This window comes from Dendronephthya gigantea, unplaced genomic scaffold, assembly GCF_004324835.1.
Source record: "Dendronephthya gigantea isolate DGI-Jeju-01 unplaced genomic scaffold, DenGig_1.0 000028F, whole genome shotgun sequence".
NCBI lineage: Eukaryota > Metazoa > Cnidaria > Anthozoa > Malacalcyonacea > Nephtheidae > Dendronephthya > Dendronephthya gigantea.
This window is the reverse complement of record NW_021163038.1, coordinates 951,453-977,433: the sequence shown is the minus strand read 5'-3', so window position 1 is coordinate 977,433 and position 25,981 is coordinate 951,453. Positions and strand designations below refer to the sequence as shown.

The following is a 25,981-nucleotide window of genomic DNA, read 5'->3' as shown; positions in this document are numbered from 1 at the left end:
AGATATTTCCGAGACTTCGGTATCTCGGTACAGCGGAGGATTATATTCCAAATTCACCTCAATTATTCCAATTTATCAAAATCTACCCCCAAAAAACCCCCATTTACCAAAATCTATCACAGGTTTCACAGGTTATATATAGTTCAGTGGATCCTAGGAGCGCGCGCAAGAAGGGCTCTGAGTACGAGAGAAACAATATAAACAAAACATTGTTTAGAGAATTTCTCAATGGTAAATAAATAGAAAATTCACACAAAAAATACGTTTTTTATCCGTAAAGAAAGGATTAGAGTAAATGGATTGACATCGCAGATAGTTACTTTTGTGATGAGCAACGTACCTTACAGCGATCTGGGCGAGTCAAGCGGCCAGCAACTCAAAAATCCAGTCTCGGCTGATTTTGCAAGACGGAGCTCTGAGGAAGATAAGTTGACAGAAGCTGGCGATATCGGTGTTAGCGATAAGGTTTTTGCTTCGTATCAGGTAATTGCTGCGTAATTATATTGAATTGCAACCCGACAGAATTGATTATTATCACATAAAGTCTACTACGCAAGTCTATTATATAATTGCTGCTCTGACATCGTATTAAATGGCCACGTTTGCTAGAAGTCTAGAACTTTCTTTAGGGTGCATTTCCCTTTCTGACTAATGGCTCCAATTCTCCTAACCCTATCCTTGCAAGAGATGTCAGACTCTTTCACTGTGTCCCCAGAAATATAAGGTACTAAGGTTGAGGTATTAAATATGTTTTCCAAATCTTTACTTGATACAGAAAAGTGGTCACAAAGCTGCAAAAGGAAAGAATCAATTGAAGTATGTCCGTTAGTATTTAATTGATTGTCAATCTTGACCAATATAGTAATAATGCATCACCTGGAAAATTTCTTAGATTGGAACACGATGAAGATCATGAGGATGATATTGTAAACATAAATTCTTCATTAAAGACAAGACACCCAACATACATGTGAGTTTTAAGACCAATCTCAATCTCATATCCTATAATTCTGAGCTTTGATTTCACTCAAATACTTCACCAATATTCTCTCTCATTTGTAATATCTCCTGGCTTCCATTACTCAGGTGGTTACGGCATCCCAAAGTTCGTGAAAACTGGAAGACGGTTGCAGGCGCCATCTTTTTGTTGATTGTTGGGATATGTACGTCACTCAAACTTCATTAGTTTCACCGTTAATTAAACATGTTAATTTGTATATTTTTACCCCAATAGTATTCTTGATATGTGGAATTGTTTTGGCTACGGTTCCTAACCATGACGGTAAGATTATATCTAGTACAGTTCATGTTTTTGCAATATGCAGTTGTCTAAACTTCTTCCTAGTCATATATAAGACTATATATACACAAATTACCAAAGTGTTTGTGGCCACCTCCTGGACCCAATAATAATATTTGATTAATGCAATTTCATAGGCCCAAAAGCCATAATATTTTTCATATGTGCTGTGGTTTGTATTCTTCCCGGAGGTAAGCAAATGTGTGTTAATATATTTACCCAGCATAAGAAATTTTATAAGTATCTTACTTAAACATTTTCAATTTCCAGGCTACCACACTATATATATCTATAGAGCAACAAAGGGTTGGAGAGGTTACACATTCGAAAGTCTGCCAAGCTTCAGATAAGGAGACGAAGTGTATAAAACAGACTTTAAACAAACAATTTTATATTCAGAAAACAAAATCCTGTCAACTGAAATTAAATTTACACAATTATTGAATCTAGCTACATCTGAGTGTGGTCACACCTTAGTTGTTGTGACTTTAGACGGTTGACAAGTTACACATGATATCTAAATTCTTATTGAACATCGCGCTATTTCATATGTGTGTGAGTGCGCTGATATTACATACGTACGTTTTGTAATCTGAGATGTGATGAAAATATTGTAGAAACTTGTGCAAATAAAATATGTGACAATGCAATTTGTAAAAAAAGTTTGCTCAATCTATTTAATGATAAAATATACATCCCTTTCTAAAATCACCTCTCCAAATGGTCACCTCAATTAATATTGAACTGGAATCCGTTGTACTCATACTTTCGGAACTAGATTGCCTAACTTTAGTTCCATTTAACCTGATAACAAAATTTTTCCAAACAGAACCAAATTTTTATTGGTATGAAAACCTACAGTTTAGATAGTAAAGACTGTACAAATACAATATATTCTGTCTTTGACATATATTATGGCTTGTGCCAGGCCAGTCATGGAAATAAATATTTTTGATCAAAACATATGAATGATGCTCCTTATATACACATGGATTATAAAAATATTTTCTACTTGGTTAGGAAACATATTGTCAAACAAATGTTTCTGAGTCTTGCGCACCATCTGGAAACATAAATACAGCTTGATTATTTCAATGATTTGCTAATTGGCTATTTGATTTGGTATGTAATAGACCACCTACATCCCCTCTAGACCAGGCTAGGGATATCCCCCCTTATTAAATCTATCCGTACCTTTGGTATTTTTCTGTACATCATGATCACCTTGTGAAGACTTTTCAGGATCTCCACACTCCTCATTTCCCCAGGTTTTCCGTATTCCTTGGAGCCTTTTTTGCCACTCAGCCATGTCATTCTGAAAGAAGGAAAAAAACTATCAGAGATTGTGACTTATCAGTTCTAAACTGTTCTTCCTAGAGGTCCAGTAAAGATTATCTCTTATCGATCCAGTATTACTACAGGAGGAAACCTAAACTAAACTAACTTTATTTATACTGGATAGCTCTATCAGTTCTAAACTGTTCTTCCTAGAGGTCCAGTAGGGATCATCTCTTATTGATCCAGTGTTACTACAGGAGGAAACCTAAACTAAACTAACTTTATTTATACTGGATAGCTCTATTAGTTCTAAACTGTTCTTCCTAGAGGTCTAGTAAGGATCATCTCTTATTGATCCAGTGTTATTACAGGAGGAAACCTAAACTAAACTATCTTTATTTATTGGATAGGACATCCCATATTGGACAACTTACCCCAGACTGCTCAGGTTTTATGCTTTCCTTTGGCCTGTTCGATGTTTCGCCCTGTCTTTCCCTCTGCAACCGTTTCTTTGCTTGCAGCTCCTGTTTCCATTTTGGAATGGCGGGTGTCTCAGAATTTTGCGCGTCTTCGAACGGAAAAACAACAATTAGAAATATTTAAAATTTTTCATTCAAACACAAAAACGTTGAAGCGAAAGAATGAAAATGGCAGAAACCAGTTCAGTGAGATGAATCGGTAGACTCGGAGATGACGGCGATGTATTGATTGCGATTTGGATGAAGAAATGAATGTCACGATGAGTTTCAAAGTTCCTCTTCTTGACAGAGGCAAACGAGATGATAGTATTGACACTCACTGATGTCAATTCAGAAGAGCACTTACCAAGGCTTGGTCTCTCAGTCTTAACTCCCTTTCTCTCATCATCACCATTCAACATACCATTAACCACACACTCACCATGCACCATACTATCCTTGTCGGGTGATCTAACCACAGGCACGCGAGTCTCGCTAAGAGATGTAATAGTCACGGATACAGGTTTGGGGCGCTCAACATTGTCACGATTCAAAATATCACCCTGACCGTCACTCTTGGATAAAACCCTCATATCCCTAGACCTCTTCTTAAAGTCAGTTTTTCTAATTTGTGATGGCATATGTTCGTTGAAAGTCGTCATTTCGCGATCATTGCCGGAATTTCTTGTGTCTACACTTTCGTTTTCGATTGAGCTTTGATACGAACGCTTTAACCCATTTGAACTTTTAACTCTTTTCTCCATATCTCGGTGATTCCTAGCCCTCTCATCACCAGATCTGTCGCTGCTCCTAATCCGATCATCGCAGGATCTATCCCTGCTCTTAATCCCCTCATCACCAGATCTGTCCCTGCTTTTAATCCTATCATCGCTAGATCTATCCCTGCTCTTAATCCCCTCATCACCAGATCTGTCCCTGTTCTTAATCCTATCATCGCTGGATCTATCAGATCTTCGTCTGACAAGAATTTGATCCTCTGTTCTTCGACCATTTTCATTCTTTATTGGATTTCTCGAGTTATGAGGAACATTATTCATTTCGTCGTCGTAAGATCCGTCAGAACTCCGAAATCTATTCCTTCTTTGATTATTTGACCTATCAGGACTCAGAACTCTATCTCTTCTTTGATTATTTGACCTATCAGGACTCAGAACTCTATCTCTTCTTTGGTCATTTGACCTATCAGGACTCAGAACTCTATTGGCTCTTTGATTATTTGACCTATCAGGACTCAGAACTCTATCTCTTCTTTGATCATTTGACCTATCAGGACTCAGAACTCTATCTCTTCTTTGATTATTTGACCTATCAGGACTCAGAGCTCTATCTCTTCTTTGATTATTTGACCAATCAGGACTCAGAACTCTATCTCTTCTTTGGTCATTTGACCTATCAGGACTCAGAACTCTATCTCTTCTTTGATTATTTGACCTATCAGGACTCAGAACTCTATTGGCTCTTTGGCCATAATCACCTCCATTAAGTCTTTCATCAGTAGACTTATCAGAACTCTGAACCCTACAAATGATTTTATCTTCTAATCCTTCAGAATTTTGTGTTCCCCGAATCACTTTATGGTCCGACCTTTCACGACTTCGACCTCTCCTCGGTCTTTCATCTAACTTTGCATCATATCGCCGGTTTGACCTGGGTGCAACTGAGTCCGAAAAACGGTTACCATCACCATACGACTCACCATTTCCTACCCCCACATATCCATTGACATCCCTACTAATATTAGGAGCAGGTGGCCTCTCGTGTGAAACTCTGTTTGGCTCAGGGTTGATCTCCCTCACAGTATCTCTTACCTCGCGTATTCTCACAGGGCGGGGTCTGCCCTCCTTGCATCCTCTGGGGGAGTGAGGGGTGTACAAATGTTGGGGGTCGGAGGTTTTAGCATGCAACGGTGGGTGGTTTGGAAACTGGGAGTTTGGTGGGTGTGAAACCGAACGGGATAATTGTGTAAGATTCGAGTTTTGAGAGGGCGGGGTTGTGTAGTGGGTACTTATGGGTGGGAGGTTACGAGATGGGAGTTCTTCATGAGGGGGCATATATTGAGGTGAGGGTATACTCCCCTCACGAGGGAAATGGTGTCGGTCATTATGATGAGCCGTGTTGTACTCCCTGTCCGTGTATAGTTCCCGTCTTCCCCCCGCAGAGCTCGGGTGGGGAGGCTCGCGTTCTTGTTTGTTGTCCAACACACAAGGTTGTGATACAAACTTACCCTGAGATAAACTTTTTCCAGGAACTGGCTTTCTAGAAAGCTGCGCTATGAAATCTCGCGTTTCAGATGATTTCGGAGAAACCACCGATTTCTTCGTGATAGCATCACGTGATTCAATAACACGTGAACGTGCACGTATCACATGATCACCTCGTGCTGTGTCATCGCTACGACTGTCGCCTTTTGATAGTGAAGTCTGTTCCTGACCACCTCCGACTGGAATCCGCACAACAGTTGCACGAGATGCAGCAGCTGAACCGTCGAAAACAAACTGGGCTACCTGTGCCCCGCTTGCTTCCTGTCCAGAATTCTCTTCTTGAGGCGATGTACGCAGCTGTTGACCAATAGGATTAAAGATTCCACGACGGTCTCCGCCACTACCCGACACCTGTCCGACATTTGCTTGCATGCCCCCCACGTCGTCGGACCCAAATTCCGCGGTCTGATCCCCACCTGTGCGGCCTCTCTCCGGCGTCGTGGGGGCGTGAGGGGACATAGTTCGGTGGGGTTTAGGGGGGCCACTTGGAATTGGAATACGACCCACGGTGGCTTGCATGGCCCCCCTACCATCGAAGGTAAACTCTGCAACTTGAGCCCCGCTGGTGGGTGCGCGGGGTGGTTTGGGGGGACCACTTTCCCCAATTGGTATCCGTCCAACTGTAGCTTGAGAGGCTCCTCTGCCATCGAAGGTAAACTCTGCGATTTGAGCCCCGCTGTCGGGTGTACGAGGGGGCTTGGAGGGTCCACTCTGACCAGAGGTTGGTAGACGAGTCCCGCCTCTACCCACCTCGCGTTCCTCAGGTGACATCCTTCGTCTCTCCGTTACCTGCCGTGCGGTTTTGACTTCAGCAGCAGAGACCGTGGCCACCTTAAGTATCTCACCTCGACTGGGCAGAGGTTCGAGTTTTGTATCGTGAAATCGCGCACGAACAATTCCGGACGTCTGACGAAGTTCGGACGATGAGTTCACGACACTTGTCGAGAACTCACCCGTCGCGGATTGTGGCGTATATGATCGAGCTTCACCAACCGGCCGGAGCTGCTTTCGTTTCTCAAATATTTTATCCAACTCTGTTGCTTCGCTGTTTTGCAAGTGAATGTTTCTGGGTTTGAATGTCTGGTCTTCTTCGTCTCTGTTACCTGAGGACGTGCTTTCAACTGGTTTGAGATTTTTTCGTCTCTGAAACATCTTATTTAACTCAGAGTCCAGTTCATCGCCGTGATAACTCTTGGGTCTTTGTGTTTCCTTGGCGACACTTCCTTCATCAGATGCACCATCATCGACTTCAAACGGCTTCAAGTTATTTCTTTTTTCAAACATTCGACTTAATTCCGGATCTATTTTATCTCCATGGAAGCTTTTGGGCCGCTCAAAATCTCGTTCGCCAGCCAGAGGTGCAAAGTTTTTTCTTTTCTCGAACATTCTACTTAATTCAGGATCAATTTTATTTTCGTGAAAACTTTTAGGTCGCTCCGTCTCTCCTTCGCTTACCAGAGGCGACAAATTCTTTCTTTTCTCGAACATTTTACTCAACTCCGGGTCTATTTTATTCTCATGAAAGCTTCTAGGTCTTTCCACATCTTTGACAGTTCCATCTTCGCCTTCCAGAGGCGTTAAATTCTTTCTTTTCTCAAAGATCTTTTGCAGTTCGGGATCGCAATCTTCCCCGGGGAAACTTTTAGGTCTCGAGGCCTCCTGACCTCTTGGATCAACTGCCTCGCTGGACTGTCCTTGTTTACGTTGTTCAAAGAGCGCATCAAGTTCAGAGGATCGTTCAGGCAATGTCTTATGTCTTCGCTGAGGTATGCTTCTCGCTTGCTTCTTTCGTTTCTCGACTTCCTCCATCCAATCTGGTTTGCTTGGCGATGTTTCAACTTTGTCTTCTTTGGTTATTTCATTCACCTTCGCGTCCTTGGCGGTTTTTGCAAGACTCAGAGCTGTTGGACGCTGAAAGGAAGCATTGAAAGCATTACAAAGCAGAACACAAAGTACACAACATAGGTTAGATCAGGATGGAACACTCCTCATTTGGCGCAGCGCTAAATCTCACCTTGAGTTCGGATCGCGTTAGTTGTATTTTCAGTGCGTCTCCAAGCCCCGGCATAGCAATGGCGGAACGCATATGTGGTTTAACAACTTCTTTTTCATCCTCAGAACTCGAGTCTGATGGCGTGTAAGATCCGGTTTGATTGTCTTCGCTCCTTGCTTGCGTCGTAACCCAAATGTCGCTAAAGAAACAAAGATATATGCATGATTATCAAGTGAAGAGGGTAGTGTCGCAGCTCCTCGCAAGAATGATTCTCATTGGCTGAACTTTACAATATATTTCTGTTTCAACCAATAGCATAGCTTCGTTCTTTAGAAAGCATAGAAAAGCATTATCCAATTGGACGAAAGGTTCCGAGAGCTGCGACATGCCCTAGTGAAGATGGCTTCTACCAATTGCATTGGCTTACCCTTGTTCATTTTGTTCCACATCTTCCACAGTTTCCTCCTCATCTTGTTCTCGTAAATTATATTCGTCCATTCCTGGGGTCCAACTCTTCCTCTTCACGGCAGTTGGCTTGCGTCTGGTCTTCATGGAACCTTGACGAGCCACATTCGCCTTGCTCTTCATTACGCCCGTGTTCAGAGGCATTGAAAGCTATCATGAAATAAACGCACTTCACAACCTCCATAATATGAAAGATACACACTGCTAACAATAGCAATGACAGAACGCATTTGGCGTAAACCTTCTTTGAATTCTGTCAAACTCTTTAGTTTCTTATCAACTTTAAGTAAACCTTGTTCATCAATAGTTTGCATAATACTTTAAGCTCTACTTATAACCACGCTTACCGGGGCAATGCTGGGCAAATCCACATCAGATGAAGTACCTGAAGACGACTTTCTTTCGCTGTCGGGATAATCCTGCAGAATATCAATGAAAATAGCTTTAGGTTTATCATTTAAAATGATCTTCGCACGACAAAAGCTCAAAAACGTGAAAACAAAAAATGAAACGGTACCTTAGGAGTATTTTCATCAGTGTTCTTCGATCTTATTCTATCATAGAATTCATCCTAAAAAAATGAACAATGTTGTGTTTAGATCAAGCAGTGAAGCAGTAATTTAGATTACAGGGAGTGAACAAGAGCATTATCTCCAGACTCATGCAGGGCCATTGCTAAAAGAGTAATTGGGGGTGAATTGATTCATTCATGTTTAAATAAGAGTAAAAACAATCTCTATCAGAAGAAGCTCATGCAGAATTGGATAAACTAAGGATAGGATTACCAGTTCTCCGCTGTCCTCATGATTCATTGTCTCGCTGCTTGTGATTGCTGATAACACATCAGTGGCTGACATTCTTGCACTTGTGCTTATCACCTAGAAAAGAGATGATAAAGAGGACATTGATCCTAAGAACTGTTTCATATCATCATCAGCAAACAAAAATACCTGTGCCTTGTGTTGCATCTCGTTCAGTTCATCTTTCTGTTGTGATTTCTCTGAGGAAATTTTGTCAATTTTTTCTTGAACATTTCTTGTTTCACTGTTACAGTGTAATTCACTTTTTTTCATTTCATCCAGTAAAGTTTCATATGTATTGTCGTTTGTTTCTTGTTTTTCTAGATTCTCCTTAATCTCTTGCTGATTCTGAGTCAATTCAGTCAAGTCTTCTAAGTTGTCTACATCTTCACTGCACAAACTTTCCTCGTCAACTGAAGGATTTTGAAAAAACAAACATACTGCAGAAACTTAATAACTTGCAGTCTTCATAATATTCCAGGTGATTTCTATTTTTTTTTGACATTTCATTTGAGAAAGCTAACAGGACATTTAAAGATAGAATGCTGTTTGACAAAAGTCTGTCTTACCTTCAGTTTGATGAAACTTCTACAAAAAGACATAATCATGAAAATTAGTTAAAACATGGTTATACCCATCAATAATACATCAAATAATCATCACCTTTGTGCTTATGTAGAGATGCTCAGTTTGTTCAAAGTAGACTTCCTGATTTTCATCATCACTGCTGTTTAAATAATCACTCTAAATATAAAACAATCAGCTTATAGCTAAAACTAAGATCAATATGTACCCTTATCCTGCCATAAATGGAACATGTTGACCTTATCATAAATCTTATTAGCAAAAGGGATCTGGCAATTGGGTTATAAACCAAATTTGGAGCCTTGTTCCTGTGGATACCAAAATTTGCATTGCAAACTGTTGTAACTTTTCAGACTAATTACCTAATTACAAACTATTTTTATGTCAATTGTTTAGAGAGATCGTATTTCTTTAAAAAAGTGATAAGCTTTGATGCAATTACACTGCTGTTGAAAGGGAATATTTAATGGGGTTGTGCCAGACAAAATACAAGTGTTTGACATGACATAACGATTGCCATGGCGTTAATTAGCAAGGATGTGAATTAATAATTAATTGCAGATCATTTTCACTAATTAGAAAACTGTTATAGTAACAAAGTGCTATAACGCCGACATCATTGGTGTAATGGCATTTGCTATGACATCTTGAGACAGAAAAACACATAAAAGATTAAGCAAACACGATACATGTTTCGTATAAACATGTTAAGTCATCCAAAGCCGACTGTATTCGGCGCCTCGGTGCTCGAATCAGTAATGAGCTGGCAGACAAAAGGAAACAGTCAAAATTGATTAATTTAATTTCTTTTAGGACTCGTGACAAGTTGCCTTTTGTCCCTGCAAATTGTGCTATTCAAATCTATCCGGTGGAATAAAGAAAACACGAGTTTCACCGCCAATCTTGTTCGAGTACTTTCGGGTATCAAATAAAAAACAGAGTGCTTCTCGAAATAAACTTCAGCTGATATTCCGTCTCTCTTTATTTATAAGATATATTTCATGTTTGTTTTGGATTTAACAAGATTGCTTTATAAATGCGAAATAATAGAGGTCAAATACGGGTTCATCCGCGTTGTTTAAGCGAGGTTTTTTAACGTAGTAACCTTGACCAAATTTAGTGTTTACTTTTCGCGACTCGAGACAGCGCCGTCTTAAATAAGTTTAGATGGTCTCCTACGCGCTGTGAAGACATTCAGCTTTAAAACATAAAGCAACCCTCGTTTTTAAAACGTTATCTGAAGCAGACAAGACATGCTATAGCGGTCATAAGGCAACAAAACCGCTACCAAAACAACCACAAAATCCCACGCGAACTATCAAACCGTGAGTGATAATTTGTAATCATCTTTACGGCAAACCTGAAAAAGTTACGAATCGACTTCGTGTGTCACTTGAAAGACATTTAGAAACTTTAATTTAAGCCCCAGATATTTTTAAGGCTTTTAATCACTTTTTATAATGATCCAAATATAGTGTAAGTAGTGCTTAGGCCAATACAAAGCTTGGTAAAACCTGAGCGATTGTCTAAATTCACACGTTTTGTGTATAAAATACGCTACGATAATGATTTTTTTGGCCGTCAACTACCAGACAAAGTATCTTACCTTTGTGTATCGGTCGAGTTTATCCCATACATCAGCCATGACAAACTTTACACGGACGACAGTTATTTATTTTAATCAAAATACTAGACCGAAATTAGTGCAGTGTATTTGTATATGACATGCATAAATGATCTATTAGATTTATTAATGACGATTTCAAATCCTGCTGTGACAACCCTCACTCGGCATTGCTAAACAATAGATGCTATAAGTACCTTGAAAACTTCCTTGAAACCCCACACTTTTCTTTCTTCTCAAGTGCCGAAAAATCTGGGATCAAATTATCGATTTTCGTAATTTTTGCATCAAGCGTGCCAAAGGTGATTGTTGATGAAATAAAATTTGATCGCGCAATGTAAACAAACATTTGGAAAACTGGGTCGAGGTCATTGGAAGCGTGGGGCACGCGCGCGACGTGGGAGCCCCGCGTGGCCTCGCGATACACTGGAAGTTCTACCACAGGTTCTACTATCTCTATGGGTTCTACCACCTCAGAATTTACACATTTATTTAATTATGCGTTATATCACAGTCAATGGTTATATTTACAAAATATTAAACAGAGATTAAGAATTGGAGACCTTGAAAAGGCATTCAACAAAGTTAGAAACTGAAACATAGTCTTCAACTCTTGAATATGAATTGCAATACCAGGCATATTACGTATAATCTGGTTTTCGCGATCAGTGATATACCTTTTAGGCTAACAGAGCAGAAAGTGCGTCGAAAAATTTTCCACGATCCTCGCTTTTGACTTCCACGACTAAAAAATAACAATATTGCAACAATGAAAGCATATAGGCTCTAAAATGACTGAAGTATCTTAATATTTTTCTGGTGGTTTCGCAGCGACAGTATTTATGAATATTTGAATTAATCATACCTGCAGGCTCACAATGGTCATGCCGTGATCTTGTTTTAGTCTTTTCTGCTGCTATTTCAAATGCACGACCCAGAAAACTAGAACAAAGTTACATGGTAAGTCATTATGAGCTGCATAGACTGTAGTCAAAAATGGGTAAAGATGGGTAAGTGTAATTGATAAAGCTCTAGAATTTCGAATTGTAAAGAACACATACTTTTTTCTGGACTCGTCAGCGACTGGAGGTATCCCAACAACAATGCAGGTTCCTGAAATACCACAAAAAGAAAGAACTTAGTTCATTCAAAAGTTTTCATAATCATTTCAATTATAAAGCTGTGATGTTGATGTCTTCATTTCTCGTTTTACCTGTTTCAGAATCAAGTGGCGATGCCAGAACAAATGGTAACGTCGCAGCTCGCTTGTTTTTCGACTGGATAAAAGCGATAAAAGACTCATCAAGACCAGGCCAACGGCCATGAAAGAATATCGAAAAATATTCTCAATCAACCTTACCATGATCACATAACAATTGAGGACGAATCGTGCGAGTCTCGTTACGTTCATCCGCGTTGAAAACACTTTTACATCTGGAGCTCCCTGGATATACGGAAAAGGTATGCATGAGTCAAATAAGAATGATATATTTATATAGTTGACCAGAGTTGAACTGATCAAAAAGCAATGATTTGCAAAACACTTGCCTCGCGAATGTGGGCGTAAAGAAATGGTCCAGCACAAACCACTTGATGCATGCTGATAAATGAATGAACCTGATTCCAGATAGCAACAAGCTGAAGGAAGTACAAAAGATAATTTTTCACTTAATATGAACTAAAGTAGTCTGTGAAAGCAGAAAAAATCAAAACATACATGTTTCTTCGAGAGTTCCAACCCTCCCTGTAGTTTTTCCAAACCTGACCTAAAAAGATGATGCGTGTTTACTGAACGAAATCGGACTCCCATGGGAAAAAGTTGGCTGTGAATCGATTAGAAATTCCTTGGTTACTTACGAACACCAGGACAGGCCATCAAGAGCGTCCAGGAAATTTTCGGAATAGGTTTTGCCTTCCTCCTATCGGTCAAAGAGAAGTCAGGTTACAAGCGACAAACATGTACAAAGATATCAAGCGACCATAACATTAACTTACCGTAGAATTTTCTAACAAAGCAGTCGTTGCAAAGACAACATCGCTGGCACAAAGCTGAAGATAAGAAATTGAACAGTTGGATTATTTCAGTGTTAACCTCGAACATGTAGTTTTATTTAATGTTTCGTTTACTTTGTTTTTGTATCCCATTTGTACATTGAATGAGCCGAACAGAATCTCCTCCAGCCTAAAAATAAGTTCAAATTCCGTTTAGAAAACGAAATATATCATATTTGTCATTGCATCCAACTTATATTATAGTCAGTATATTCAAATAAGAAATTAACCCATATTTTTCAGCGACTTGTATGATGGATTCTTTTAGCTTGTTTCTCAAGGACACGTCCATTGCAGAGAACTTTTGTTGACATTGATGCAAAGGTAATCTAGATGGCAAAACAGTTAATGATCTCAGATAAGAATCAATGGATATCTTTATGAAAAATGCACAAATACGATTATGATTCTGACCCTAACTCTGCCAGGAACTCATGAAGTCTTCTCTTTCCCTTCAATGTCCAAACTCGGAACCTTCACACAAAACATTTGGTAAATTCTTAGTTGTTAATATTCAAGAAAGTTTTAATTTGATTTTTCAAAAAGAACCTACATGCAAGCGGTGAAGCCGGAGTGACAAAGACTGTCAAAGATGGACCAATGGCGATACAACGCAAGACGAAGTCTTAAACATTTCGTCAAGGAATAATAGAAAAACGAGGGAAATGATAAAATGAAATAAACCTTTATTTGAAAACAGAAAAGCCCAAACACATTTAGTTGGCCTCTTTGTTTCCCAGCAGCAAACCCAAAGCATTTTGTTTACAAATTTCGCAGTTTATTTTACAAAGGATACTCGTGGTCGAACGAAATTTTCATACAGTTTATGGATGTACCATTTTCTCCCGTGTCGTGGTTAAGACGTAAAACATGTTCATGGAGAATTTGGGCGTCAGAGACGTATTTATCGCTAAAAAGACCAGAAAAAAACAATCGTTTATAAGTTTGCATTCACATAACAGACAATGTTCTTTAAACGAGTTTTTTGAAGAACTTACTTGTCTATTCTTTCGTTTATGAGTTGGTCCGTTAGACCCACAACAGACCACCTTCAAGTTAGGAACAATTGTTTAATATCAGGGCAATAATATTAAAAGCGCAGTTTCTATACACGAGATTTATCAAGCTCACCATAAAAGTAAATTGGAATCTTTGCTCATTTTCCAACAAAGCTCATAGAGAACCATGGCTGACTACAATTTAGAAATTTAAGCAATAAATTTGCGGGAAAAACTGAAAAGTTGGAATATTAAGTTAATACGCCAGCCATACTCACTGAAGATCCGTGGAAGGCGTTTTGGTAATATTGAGTGAGAATACTTTGCCTTAAGGAGAGAAAGAGTCGCATGTATCAGACTGGGATTTGTTGTCAAAAAGTAACTTATATGACACTGTACATGGAGTCTACCTCTTTTTGGCCCAGATGCGTTTTTCTTTTTTTGATTTATGGGGCGATTCCTAAGGAAGAACAATAATGTTTATTATATGAAGCTGACGTGTACAAAGTTTAGCTGGAATGAAGAAACATTTTTCCCAATATAAGCATGTGTCTTTACAGAGTCTTCTGTTCTCCGTCGCTTCATTGGCGTTCCTTCTTCATCTGACTCCTCTTCATCATCCTGGATGGATAAGAAAAAACAGTTTTCAGAATTCCGAGAGATAGGAAAAAACCAGATGCAGATTTATATTTCTAAGTAAGATTCTATGAAGCAGAACAAGTCTTTTTAGTTCAGAAGAGAATGTTAGTTCAGAAGAGAATTACGTCTGAAGATGCATAGATATCATCAAATTCTGGTATTTCTAATGTCTCTCCTTCTTTCATGAGGATCTTGATCTGATCTTGATTGTAGATGTTATCCAAATCTAGCGGCCGTCGGCTGAAGAAAAGAAAAGGAATTATCAGTTGGCACACATTACTGCTTTGACAAATTACAAAAAAATCATTCCCTACTCAGCTTATAATAAAGAATCTACCAACCTGTCGACAATGTAGAAAATAACATCATCTAATGGCTGTAGTAATTCCAAGATATTTATGTTCCCCCCACAGTTGATCAGAACCATATGTTTAATCTAAGCGTAGAAATGGAAAAATATCAAAGACGAGTAAGGCATCTAATGTACTTGTCTACATATAACTTTTGTACATATTTCACCTGTTCTGCATAATCGACATAAGCATTGATTAGGTCATCTCTCCCTCTGACTGGTAGCAATGTATACTCAACACTGTCACACTTGAATAACCACTAAAGAGATAGGCAAATACGTACACTACAATCAAACTATAAAAATGCCAGCCGTATTACTTTGAATGTTAAGAATGAAGTATATCACATACCTGTAAGATTTTACAAGCACATAATGCATCAGCATCCATTGTTACCAATACAAGAACTCTCTAAAAATTGGATAAAAAGGAAACTTAATCTTTGCCAATAATATTTCTATAAATTACATAGATCTATAACATATCACAAAGCCTGAAAGCCTACATTTCATGTTCAAATTCCCGAAAATGAATACGTTATACTAAAAGTCATACTTGTACCGACATGAATACAATCTTAGACAACGATAAGCCTCAAAACAATCACGGTTGAACAATATACATTCATGATAAAGATTTTTTCTCTACATGTTCACGATTTCTTAATAAAAACATAAATATTTTGCTGAATTTTATTCTAACCTCTTTAGAAATGATGTTGTACATCTCCTCCCTTAGCTTCTCGACAAACATCTCGCTTTCCCAAAGAAAAAGCGAAGAAATATCGCTTAAAATATGTTCAGATTTTTTGTATTGTATAAATTTAAACCTCAATCACATTCGAACGCCATTGTTTATTTTTAATTTTTGGCGGCAAAGAGAAGTTTGTGTTTCCGTATTTGAAATATATTCAGCTTCGAAAATCATTGAAATATCACCGTATTTTACAGCAAACAGCTAGTCAATTTACAAAACTATGAACCCGAAATACTAATTGTTAAAGAATGACACAAAAAGGTGACATTTCCCAAATTAAAAGTTTATAACTCGCCTTATTGATATTTTTTCACTTTTTCTTTCTTATTTTTCGGCAAAATATATATTAACAATATGGAAGTACAGCCATGAAAACAACACTGACCTGTGCACATCACTGAATGATAAAACTTTGGTGATTTAGGTGTGATTGTGGTAGATTGATTTGTGGTCTGCAGAAAGAGATTAAGAAAAGCACATAAATATGACATCAAAGATCACTACTTTGTTTCAAATTGACACCAAATTTAATGCAGATAGCATCGAATGGTGCCCAGAATACCCAGCGTACTTTGTGTGTGGTACATACCAGCTCATTGAAGGGACACCAGCAGAAAATGAACTCAAATCTAGCAAGAATAACTCACGAATTGGAAGTATGATTCTGTTCAAATTTGACATGGCATCAAAGAGTTTGTCAAAAATCCAAAGCATCTCTACTGCAGCAATTACCGATATGAAATGGTACAATTGTAATGGTACATCTTTGCTAGGCATTACCAGCTCTTCTGGTGAATTATGCCTGTACTTACTAGTGGAGACTGAAGATGGTTATAATTTGGAGAAGATCAAATCATTTGATATTTGTGCACCAAATTTGAGTCTTTCTTTAGACTGGAATGGTAAAGAACCAAGAATCACCATCAGTGACTCTGGTGGAGGAGTTTCTGTGGTAAGGATTGCTGAAAATGGTTGTAAGATTGAGTTAGAACAGAAATGGAAGGCACATAACTTTGATGCATGGATAACTGCATACGACAGATGGAATAGACATATTGTGTATTCCGGTGGGGATGATTGTTTGATGAAGGGTTGGGACACAAGAACACCATGCTATAAACCAATATTTGTGAATAAAGATCACACCATGGGTGTGTGTGCTATACAAAGCAGTTCACTGGTAGAAAACGTGTTTGCAAGTGGAAGCTATGATGAGCAAGTTCACATTTGGGATAGTCGATCAATGAAACAGCCATTAACAAGTTGTGATGTTGGTGGTGGTGTTTGGAGACTGAAATGGCATCCAACAAACCCGGACTACCTTTTGGCTGCTTGCTGCCATTCTGGATTTCATGTTTTGAATGTTGACTTGAAGAGCGGGAGTGAAACAAAGGTTGCTGCTTCTTACACAGCTCACAAGTCTTTGGCGTATGGGGCAGACTGGTGTAGATGTCCGGGAAATAGTGGTGATTGTTCTCCTTTGCATGAGGTGATAGCTACATGCTCATTTTATGACCATAGGCTTGACGTATGGGAACTTATGAATACTATCTAAAATTATTTCAGCAAAGTAGAACAACTAAATATTGAAACTGTAAATATATTAAGATTCTTCTTATCTTTACATTTTAATTCTGTAAAAAAATAATTGAATTTATCCATAAGTCCCAGAGCACAAACGTACAATGGCCCATTTAACTTTTTAAACTACCTAGTATACCAAAATCATAGAACCCAAAGAAAATCTTTCACAATCTTTTTCACCATTATGGTGTATACAGATGACAGCTGTAAGTACTGTGCATGACCAGCACATATAACTAATACCAAAATTTATTGTCTCGAAACTGGAATCTTGGAATGAAGGCACCACCAATCTGTGGCTCAAATAGGGCAATTGGAAATCTCATTCTGAAGATCTCAAACCTGGGCCTGAACAAAACATCTTTCCACATAAAGCTAAGCTCATTCAGTAGATGGTTTTGTCACAGCCTCTTCATCCATACAACAGGCCACAATCAGTGCTAGCCATAGCACAAATCCAAGAAAAATAAATACAAATTTTTCATTAAAAGGAAAACCAAGTCCAGATGATATAGACCATGAAAACATGCTGCCTGCCACACTGGGAGAAATAGCCCTAAAGAAAGAACATCAATCATTTCAAACCTTGGATGACGAGATTGATCATCCAAGAAGAGATTGATCATCCACTTGCATATTATATAATATAGCTGTAACCATGCAGTATCAATTATGTATTTTTGTTTCCTTTTGTAATAACACTGGATCAATAAGAAATAACTTTGCCAAAGCTAATTCAGTATAACTTTCATCATTTCAAAATGTGCAATACCTTGCAGAACATACTACAGTCATAGCAAAACCGTGAACAGTTGCTCTAAAACTAGAGCTGACTGAGTTGCCAATCATGATAAATTGCCCTGTGAAGCAACATCCCTCGTTAACTCTAACCAATAGCAACAAAATGATGACCATAGTCTTCACCACAACAGGTCTAAAATACAATGATGAGTGTTGACTAAGTGTTTTCCATCAGATGAAATGCTGGAACAAAAGAAAATACAACTCACCTTCCATAGAATATATTTGGAATAGGTAAAATGATTGTAAAAAACATAGACAAGATCAACGAAATGAACTGCGTCTGAAAACAAAGTAACTCGATAATTATGAAATGGCTGACCAGGTTTTCTTACAAAACAATTCACAAGCAATATACAAACCTTCATGAGCCCAAACATTTTAACCATCTACAATGGGAAAACATTGGTCAATTGACGACTCATCTAATTACAGAGACCTTGGCTTCAATAAAGACCTCAGTTTCACTGATCACTAGATATTAGACATACCTGTGGGAAAACAATACAGTTTGAAATAGCACAACCAATTCCAACAACCATCAGAGTGAAGCCAAGATCATTTGTATCAAAATCAAGTCCACCTGTGAAAAACAAAAATGCTAAAGAAAAGTAGCCAGGAAAGTAAATACTTGAGTGTAAATTCACCAAGAGTGTCAACTCACCAAATTCTTTGCCCGTTGCAGCCCATAAGCTGTACATTTCGTGTTCAGCTACAACAGCAAATGAAAATGTGGTGTACAATCCAACACTATATCTAACATTCTTGTTTCTAAAAGAAGAGAAAATTCTTTAATATTCTGCAATAATCCTGGATCCACCTTTTCTTACGTAAATGATGCAAAGATACTCTCTCCTTGTCTTTTAACTGGCTAACTATAGAACTAATGGATCGCTACAACTAAGATTACACTTTGTACAATCTTTATAAGACTTTATCATAAGCCATACTTGATGAGTTTTGATAATGTGCTCCGTTTCACTGCTTCATATGACCTTTTTATTATGCCAGGCTTGGATTTTTCTGATGGAGGGTCATAGGGTTCTTCCACCTTCTTTGTGTTATCCAGTGGCCAAGGATAACTCTGTAGATGAAGGTCTGGTAAAAATGATACAGATCCTGTTAATAACTGTGTCTCAATGCTTTTTGAAGTGGATTGCTGATGTGAAACATCTTGATTGAGGTTTGATTGAGTGTTGTGAGGTACAAGATCTGTCTGGCTGTGTTTCATGATTGTCCGTTTTCTGCTGGAAGGGCTCAAACTGACAGGTTTTTGGTCGTCTAGGACTTTAGACACCAACTGTGTTTCTTTAGGCTTTATGATTCTAAGAGAAAAAAGTGAATTGTTGATCTGGACTAATATTGTATAAATCATCCATCATAAAACCTAAAATAGCTGCAAAGACAGGTTTCAAGCAGTTACCTTTTTGAAACTAATGTTTCGGGCAAACTGAAAAATACCAAGAAGAAGCTGAAAACAGGGAGTACAGCATTCAGGATGCATGGAAGTAAGTAGGCAAAGGTCTTAAAGAAAGAACCTAAAAATTAAGGAGAATAAGCATATTTTAACACAGAATATATAATAATACACAGTATTAATACAGCTGGTGAAACTTTACTTACTCTTTTTAAATACAGAATACTTGTCAGCAGGTCTCGCAAGATAACCTAAGGAAAATTGGATTGGGTATAAATTATAATGACTCATATAAACTCATAAAATATCCCATATGTTGACATAAAGATCATCTGCTCATAATTGAACTACATATACGAACAAATTTGTTGTTGTATGTTAATCCCAGGAGTCCTAAAAATTACCTCCAATAGCTGGTCCAATGATAAGGCCAGTGTTCCAAGCTGTTACAATCACTGACATTCCTATTGCCTGCAGTATTGTAAAAATTCTATATATATTGAATACAATACAAACACCAAAACAACACTCTGAAGTCTTTACCTGGTTTGTATCGTCACAAACATCAGCCAAAGATGCCTTTACAGTTCCAGCTATTCCTGTGTTTAGATACGAGTTTAGAAATTTTGCTGAATCATACAAGAAAGATACCGTAGCTACGCTAGCACAGAAATTGCAGTGTGTCAAACCTGCTATCACGCCAGTAGTGAATCGAATAACAAGAGCAACTTCAAATGATTTTGAAAAACCAAATGCTAAAGTTGTTACTGCTAACAAGCCATTGCACCACAATAGTACTGTTCTTCTGCCAACTTTATCTGCAAGCCATCCCCAGAAGTAGCTACATATATATTAGACAAGAATGAGTAAGGGTGCCTGCCATTCGTTGTTCAAGAAATGAACTGCAGAGTGGTAATGATTGACAAGTTGATGGGAATGATACTAGTGAGAGATGGGTGGTGAAAATGGTGACAATGGTGATTGTCATAGGATAGTGGTGGTGTATATCATGATGATGGTGATTATTGATGAGTTGATTATAATTCATAGTAGTGATCGACAGTAATAAATAAGGAGGGGGGGAGTTACTGTATAACTAGTGATAATTGTGGTGGTCATAGTATAGTGGTAGTTATCAGTGATGAATAATTGATAGTAGTGGTACATAGGGTGGTAGTGATAGGGCTGGTTACAATGATAATGGTGGTGATTACCTGGAAATAAATCTACCAAGAAAAACTGCTGATGCCAATAATCCTACATAGTAACCTAAACAAAATAAGGAATGTAAAGCATCATTGTATATTGTTAATTAACATCATTATATAATTGATACTTTGGAACAAAACCATTAATTACCAACATGTTGTTTAACGAACCTGCGTCTTCATCAGCAATCCCGAAACTCTAGAAAAATATGTTTGGAGTGAGACTGGTTATACTAAGACTGTCAGAGCAATGAAATAAACTAGGTTATGTATTGATTGAAGTGCTTACCTTGACCATATCAGGAAGAAAAGCAAAAAGAAGTTGCATTGCAACTGCATTTCCAAACTACAAAACAGAAGACGTTATAAGTTGTAATAATTATTATGCTACAGTATAGAATATCACCTAGCTATATGCCATACTTTGCATCAAGCATCAATCAATACCTAAATTAAGCCACATTTACACTATCTGCAACTTTTGGTATGGTACAGAACAGTACACTATCTACAACTTTGTTATGGTTAGGCAGCTATAATAGGACTATGAAAGCTATTAATAGCCATATTATGACACTACATAAATACATAATGATATTAATATTAAGATTACAATCTAATGTTTTATCAAAAATCACAACATTACCATGCTAACAAAAAGAGCTCCAATGATACCACCAGGCAGTGGGGTGCTTCCCTTCGGCTGGACAGCAGACAGCAACTTTTCAGAAAGATATTGGATAATACCACAAGACATAATTGTATATTAACGGTGCTTAAGTTCTTAACCTTTTATAATACCACTCATTATTAACACATGAAGTTACATAACACTACTTGTAGGGCCCTTGTAGGACAGCCTTAATATACGGTCTATACGATATATGTTTCGTCAACTAAGATATCGTTACGTAATCTTTTTGACGGATATATGTGTCATAATTCAAAATTTCATCATTTTATTTCATCAGAGATTTCGACATATTGATTTTAAACAAGCAGGAACCTTCACCTTCCGGCGTCTCCCCCCTGATGTAGAATCACGTTATTCACGTAACTGCATGATAACTATTTTAAAAAGAAACCGTCAAGTTTTTTTATTCGCATTTGCAATGAATTTGCAGTCGTTTTAACAATATATTCCTGATTTTCAGCTGTTTTTCGGTCGGAATAAGTCCGGATGACCAGGTATAGTCAAAGTTCCTTTCTTGCTAAGGGGGGTAATCATGTAATTTTTCAGCGGAAACATGTTTAAATCCCATTACTCTATTTTTTCCAACATTTTTCTGAGTTTTGGGATTCAATTCCTGATCTCAAACGTACGGCATTACATCTAACTTGAAGTAAATGACCCAACATTCTGAACTACAGTATGACAAATTGACAAAACCCATTTCCCCTCAACCAGCATCGAAGATCCATTGTTCCCTTTCGGACTGCCATTTTTCATAATTCATCATTTGTGATTTGTAACGGACAAAAGATGTATTATGCAAAAGCTATTGTCCTGAGACTGCAAAACTGACTTTGTTTATTCATTAAATAAATGCAAATCGTCCAAACTAAAGTGTCGTCGATGCGTAAAGTACATTGTCTGTTGGAATGTCAACGATTTTAAAACAATGGATCGTTGATACCCCATCAATAACTGTGCAGCAATCAAAAGAGCAACGTGCGAGCCGCGAGGAGAGTTTGAGGGGATAAAAGCTGGTTGAATTTGGAGAAGAAAATCAGATGTGATGAAGTCTTTAGAAACAAGGATCTCAAGTATAACTGGAAGACGTTGAGGAACAGAATCTTGCTGTATAACCAAGGTACATGGTCACAAAATAGGCAACTGGTTCCCCGGCGTATTCTGCCGCATGGTTGGTTTAATTGGTCTTCAACTTCGCACCAAATGAATTCATTGTCGTGTTATTATGAATAACGAAAAGGCTTTCGCAATTGGAGGCATATTCTATCTCGATTTCAGCTATTACTGTATCTTGATTTTTAGCTACATTTTGATTCTAAACGTTAGGTACAAGTCAAGTGTTAAACGCATCGATATATCCAACGAATACTGAGGCATTCGAAGAGGGTTTCAACACGTAGTTACGCTACTGATTTATGATACAATTCAAGAGCCGCGCCCGTGGCTTAAATAACATGTACTAAATTTTATTCCTTTTCTAGGATAGAAGAAACGTCGAAACGACGAATCGAGATTCGAGAGAAATCAGACAGGACCAGGACATTTATGCACGCAAATACAAATGTTTTAATTTCGCATGAGTATGCATGATTTTACCTTTTTAAAACCAAAAATTAATATTCATTTTTTCCTCAGATATGCTAAACACTCTTCTGTTTACCTCCTTGACTTTCAACTTTTCGGATCAGTGCGGTTTTAATTCTCCCAACGGTCAACCCGTGGCCGTAGGTTAATCTGGTCGTGACAAGCGCATGCGAAGTTAATACAAGTGATTCTGGGGCCCCAATCACTTTTGTTTTCTTCATCTTGAACGACAATAGTCCGGACAAAAATATCGCTCACAGAGCGCCTAAAACATAAAAATGCATGAGAAATTGTATTTCTGGAAGGAGTTGATAGTCGAGTGGTTGGTTATCTCCGGATCATGCATGAAAAAAACGAAGCTGCATGTTTTTCGATCGGTGTTTCCTACAAAAAGTGCATGCCATATATTTTGTATTCGCCTGCGCAATGCGAAGGCCTTGGGCGAATGGCGTAGAAGAGATGAAAATTTGAACGATGAAAGATCGCCAATTAGATGATGGATGATTGCCAATCAGACAATAAAGGATCGCCAATCAGACGATAAAGGATCACCAATCAGACGATAAAGGATCACCAATTAGACAAAGAAGGATCGCTAACCACATGTTAAAGGACGCCAATCAGAAGATGAAGGATCACCAATCAGACGACGAAGATCACCTATCAGATGATGAAGGATTGCCAATCTGACGTTGGACGAGGAGACAGATTATTCAAGTGGAAGTTCTTCTGAGGTACATGCTATAGGTATACTGGTTAGAGTAATACATGGTTAATTGTGTAAGTGCATGTTTTGGGATTGGCTCATCCTGGTGGTCTAACGGTAACCTAGTATATTCACACACCATGTGACATTTCACCCTATGTTGAAGGATCTCAAAGCAAACGATGAAGGATCGGCTGATCAGAGAATGAAAAATCGCCAATGAGAAGATGAACAACCACTAATGAGAGGATGAACAATCACTAATGAGAGAATGAACAATCACCAATGAGAGGATGAACAATCGCCGATCTGAGGATGAACAATCGCCGATCAGAGGATGAACAATCACCGATCAGAGGATGAACAATCGCCGATCAGAGGATGAACAATCGCCGATCAGAGGATGAACAGTCGCCGATCAGAGGATGAACAATCGTCGATCAGAGGATAAACAATCGCCGATCAGAGGATGAACAATCGCCGATCAGAGGATGAACAATTGCCGATTAGAGGATGAACAGTCGCCGATTAGAGGATGAACAGTCGTCGATCAGAGGATGAACAATCGCCGATCAGAGGATGAACAGTCGCCGATCAGAGGATGAACAATCGCGACGTTGGACGACGAGACAGGAGTATTCAAGTGAAGGTATTATACTACATGTATACTGTTTAGAGTAATGCATGCTATTTGTAAGTGCATGGTTGTTCTGGGATCGGCTCATTCTGGTGGTCTAAACTAGTATATTCACACACCAAGTGACATTTCACCCTTTTCGGCAATGCATGATAACACCAAATTTTCTCAAAGTTCCGATGACTGCATGCGACCTTTCTTGATTAAACATTCCCAGTTTTGTCGCTCGTGTGTGAATTCTAGCTGCTGCGAAAAACGCATGATGTGTCAGATGCATGATGATAGCTAAGCTAAAGCGCGCAAATGAAACAAACGCAATTAGCATGGTCGACGCAGGACGCGCACGCAATGCGAAAATATGAACGAACTCGTATTAACCTAACTTTAGATTAATACAGAGGTTATCGCGAGCACTTATATGATCATATAAGTTCTCTGTTCAGCCTGGTTTGAATCGACCGTTTCGAAAGACGTCAGTGGCAACAAAAATTATTCAGCTTTCAATATTAAAGAGCATGCTGCATGCATCCTTTTTTCAAAGCAAAAAAGATTGCACGTAAAAATCTATTTTCGAATTTTTCAATGACTTGATTTATTATTTTGACTTGACTTGGACGCAACACTCTTCTGTCTCCTCTGTTTCCCGACTTGATTTTCAATCTCGAATAACCGCAGTTTAAATCTTGTTTCGAGTAACTTCAATCATGAGATTTGTATAAGAATAATATTGACTGTATAGAATCTGTTTTACTTCCAAGGATATAGAAAAGTCCCCTTTGACACACTATTTTGTTTCATTCTTTGCACACTTCACCTTTTATTTTGAGATCTTGTTAAGGTCTGAGCTTTGAAAGAATGCAAGTGTTTGTATTGGAAGCAGTCAAGCAAGAGAGATCGGTAAACTGTTCACAAAGGTAATTATAAGGTGTAACTGAAGGTAAGGGTTATCATTGATACTTTGGGTGTATGAGATGTTATAAGGGGGTAGCCATTTTGAGTAAAATGCATGTTGAACCCGACTACTCTTTGCATGAGAAATGACTTAAGAAGAGGTTGTAGAGGAGTGTTGTTGTCTACATCAGTTTAATATCAAAAAGCATGCGAGTCGTGAATAAACAAATGAAATTATGCTAAAAAATTGCAGTTCAGAATTAAAAAACAATGAAAATTGATTATTTTTCGACCATTTCACCAATTTTGTGATTACCAAAAATGATTTTTGTTGCCACTGTCGAATAAATTGCGCAGTTCAATTCAAAATCTAACAGCCTGCTGTTTTGCAACGCACTATATGCACGCATGCGCACGTTAGACCACCAGGATGACAGAATCCATTAAACAAGGTTTGAATGAGCATGAATTTAAACGGTTAACGATAGATAAAACCTAGACGGTCTATACTGTGTCCATTGCGGACGTTTTCTATATCAAAATACCAAATTCGGAACGCCGGTCAGGTAACCTGAAATTCAGGTTACCTTTGGAGGGTTTTTCACCGGGCACTCCGGTTTCCCTCCTTTTCGTTTGGCTTTAAAAAACAGTGTCCATGTCTGGGGCCAAACCAAAACGTGTCTGTTGAAAGTGAAAAGATTTCTTCTACATTTTACCCTAAAATCGAGAAATCTTATCTTGTACATGAACTGTTAAAACACTTTTAAACAGGTATGTTTGGCTTCTGGGTTCGATTCCTAGAACACTGTCCTAAAATAATTAACATTCGTCTCGTTACTCCCTCATCAAGCTAATTAATTAAATTTCGTGTAATTT

At 38.2% G+C, this 25,981-nt stretch overlaps 5 protein-coding genes across 9 annotated transcripts; 2 read left to right on the top strand and 3 right to left on the bottom strand.

Annotated features, from left to right (window-relative positions):
• Window positions 1–196: 196 nt before the first annotated feature.
• Window positions 197–1,958, top strand: LOC114523643 (transmembrane protein 134-like). The gene is made up of 7 exons (XM_028544629.1): window positions 197–483; window positions 776–816; window positions 893–970; window positions 1,087–1,163; window positions 1,235–1,282; window positions 1,438–1,491; window positions 1,571–1,958. Exons 1-7 carry the CDS (start codon window positions 328–330, stop codon window positions 1,648–1,650), a joined length of 534 nt encoding a protein of 177 aa, XP_028400430.1. The 5' UTR covers window positions 197–327; the 3' UTR covers window positions 1,651–1,958.
• A 139-nt stretch (window positions 1,959–2,097) lies between these two features.
• Window positions 2,098–10,905, bottom strand: LOC114523642. 5 transcript variants are annotated; one of them, XM_028544625.1, is made up of 14 exons: window positions 10,768–10,905; window positions 9,240–9,320; window positions 9,146–9,164; window positions 8,727–8,989; window positions 8,562–8,654; window positions 8,294–8,347; window positions 8,124–8,195; window positions 7,739–7,926; window positions 7,333–7,510; window positions 4,279–7,229; window positions 3,404–4,236; window positions 3,013–3,146; window positions 2,495–2,615; window positions 2,098–2,363 (listed from the first exon to the last, which is right to left on the bottom strand). In XM_028544625.1, exons 1-14 carry the CDS (start codon window positions 10,804–10,806, stop codon window positions 2,332–2,334), a joined length of 5,058 nt encoding a protein of 1,685 aa, XP_028400426.1. In that variant the 5' UTR covers window positions 10,807–10,905; the 3' UTR covers window positions 2,098–2,331. The 5 variants fall into 5 exon arrangements, with proteins under 5 accessions (XP_028400426.1, XP_028400427.1, XP_028400428.1 ...); XM_028544626.1 differs by having other exon boundaries at window positions 3,404–4,194; XM_028544627.1 differs by having other exon boundaries at window positions 4,321–7,229.
• Window positions 10,906–11,448: 543 nt separating this feature from the next.
• Window positions 11,449–15,668, bottom strand: LOC114523697 (cell division control protein 45 homolog). The gene is made up of 24 exons (XM_028544705.1): window positions 15,530–15,668; window positions 15,179–15,238; window positions 14,994–15,086; window positions 14,816–14,910; window positions 14,600–14,714; window positions 14,394–14,456; window positions 14,246–14,295; window positions 14,114–14,162; window positions 13,969–14,030; window positions 13,836–13,886; window positions 13,634–13,747; window positions 13,391–13,462; window positions 13,252–13,311; window positions 13,068–13,166; window positions 12,913–12,967; window positions 12,781–12,834; window positions 12,643–12,704; window positions 12,503–12,551; window positions 12,334–12,423; window positions 12,146–12,229; window positions 11,999–12,062; window positions 11,847–11,898; window positions 11,651–11,727; window positions 11,449–11,530 (listed from the first exon to the last, which is right to left on the bottom strand). The coding sequence occupies exons 1-24, from the start codon at window positions 15,578–15,580 to the stop codon at window positions 11,466–11,468; spliced, it is 1,686 nt and encodes a 561-aa protein (XP_028400506.1). The 5' UTR covers window positions 15,581–15,668; the 3' UTR covers window positions 11,449–11,465.
• A 340-nt stretch (window positions 15,669–16,008) lies between these two features.
• On the top strand, window positions 16,009–17,168 carry LOC114523760 (diphthine methyltransferase-like). The gene has a single exon (XM_028544789.1). It carries the CDS (start codon window positions 16,068–16,070, stop codon window positions 17,136–17,138), a length of 1,071 nt encoding a protein of 356 aa, XP_028400590.1. The 5' UTR covers window positions 16,009–16,067; the 3' UTR covers window positions 17,139–17,168.
• Window positions 17,169–17,529: 361 nt separating this feature from the next.
• Window positions 17,530–21,592, bottom strand: LOC114523759 (probable peptide/nitrate transporter At3g43790). Its single transcript, XM_028544788.1, has 16 exons — window positions 21,240–21,592; window positions 20,883–20,939; window positions 20,765–20,792; window positions 20,600–20,654; window positions 20,075–20,226; window positions 19,929–19,984; window positions 19,790–19,856; window positions 19,592–19,636; window positions 19,392–19,506; window positions 18,919–19,293; window positions 18,633–18,739; window positions 18,460–18,551; window positions 18,331–18,357; window positions 18,178–18,251; window positions 17,940–18,101; window positions 17,530–17,723 (listed from the first exon to the last, which is right to left on the bottom strand). Exons 1-16 carry the CDS (start codon window positions 21,348–21,350, stop codon window positions 17,549–17,551), a joined length of 1,698 nt encoding a protein of 565 aa, XP_028400589.1. The 5' UTR covers window positions 21,351–21,592; the 3' UTR covers window positions 17,530–17,548.
• Between the last annotated feature and the right edge of the window lie 4,389 nt (window positions 21,593–25,981).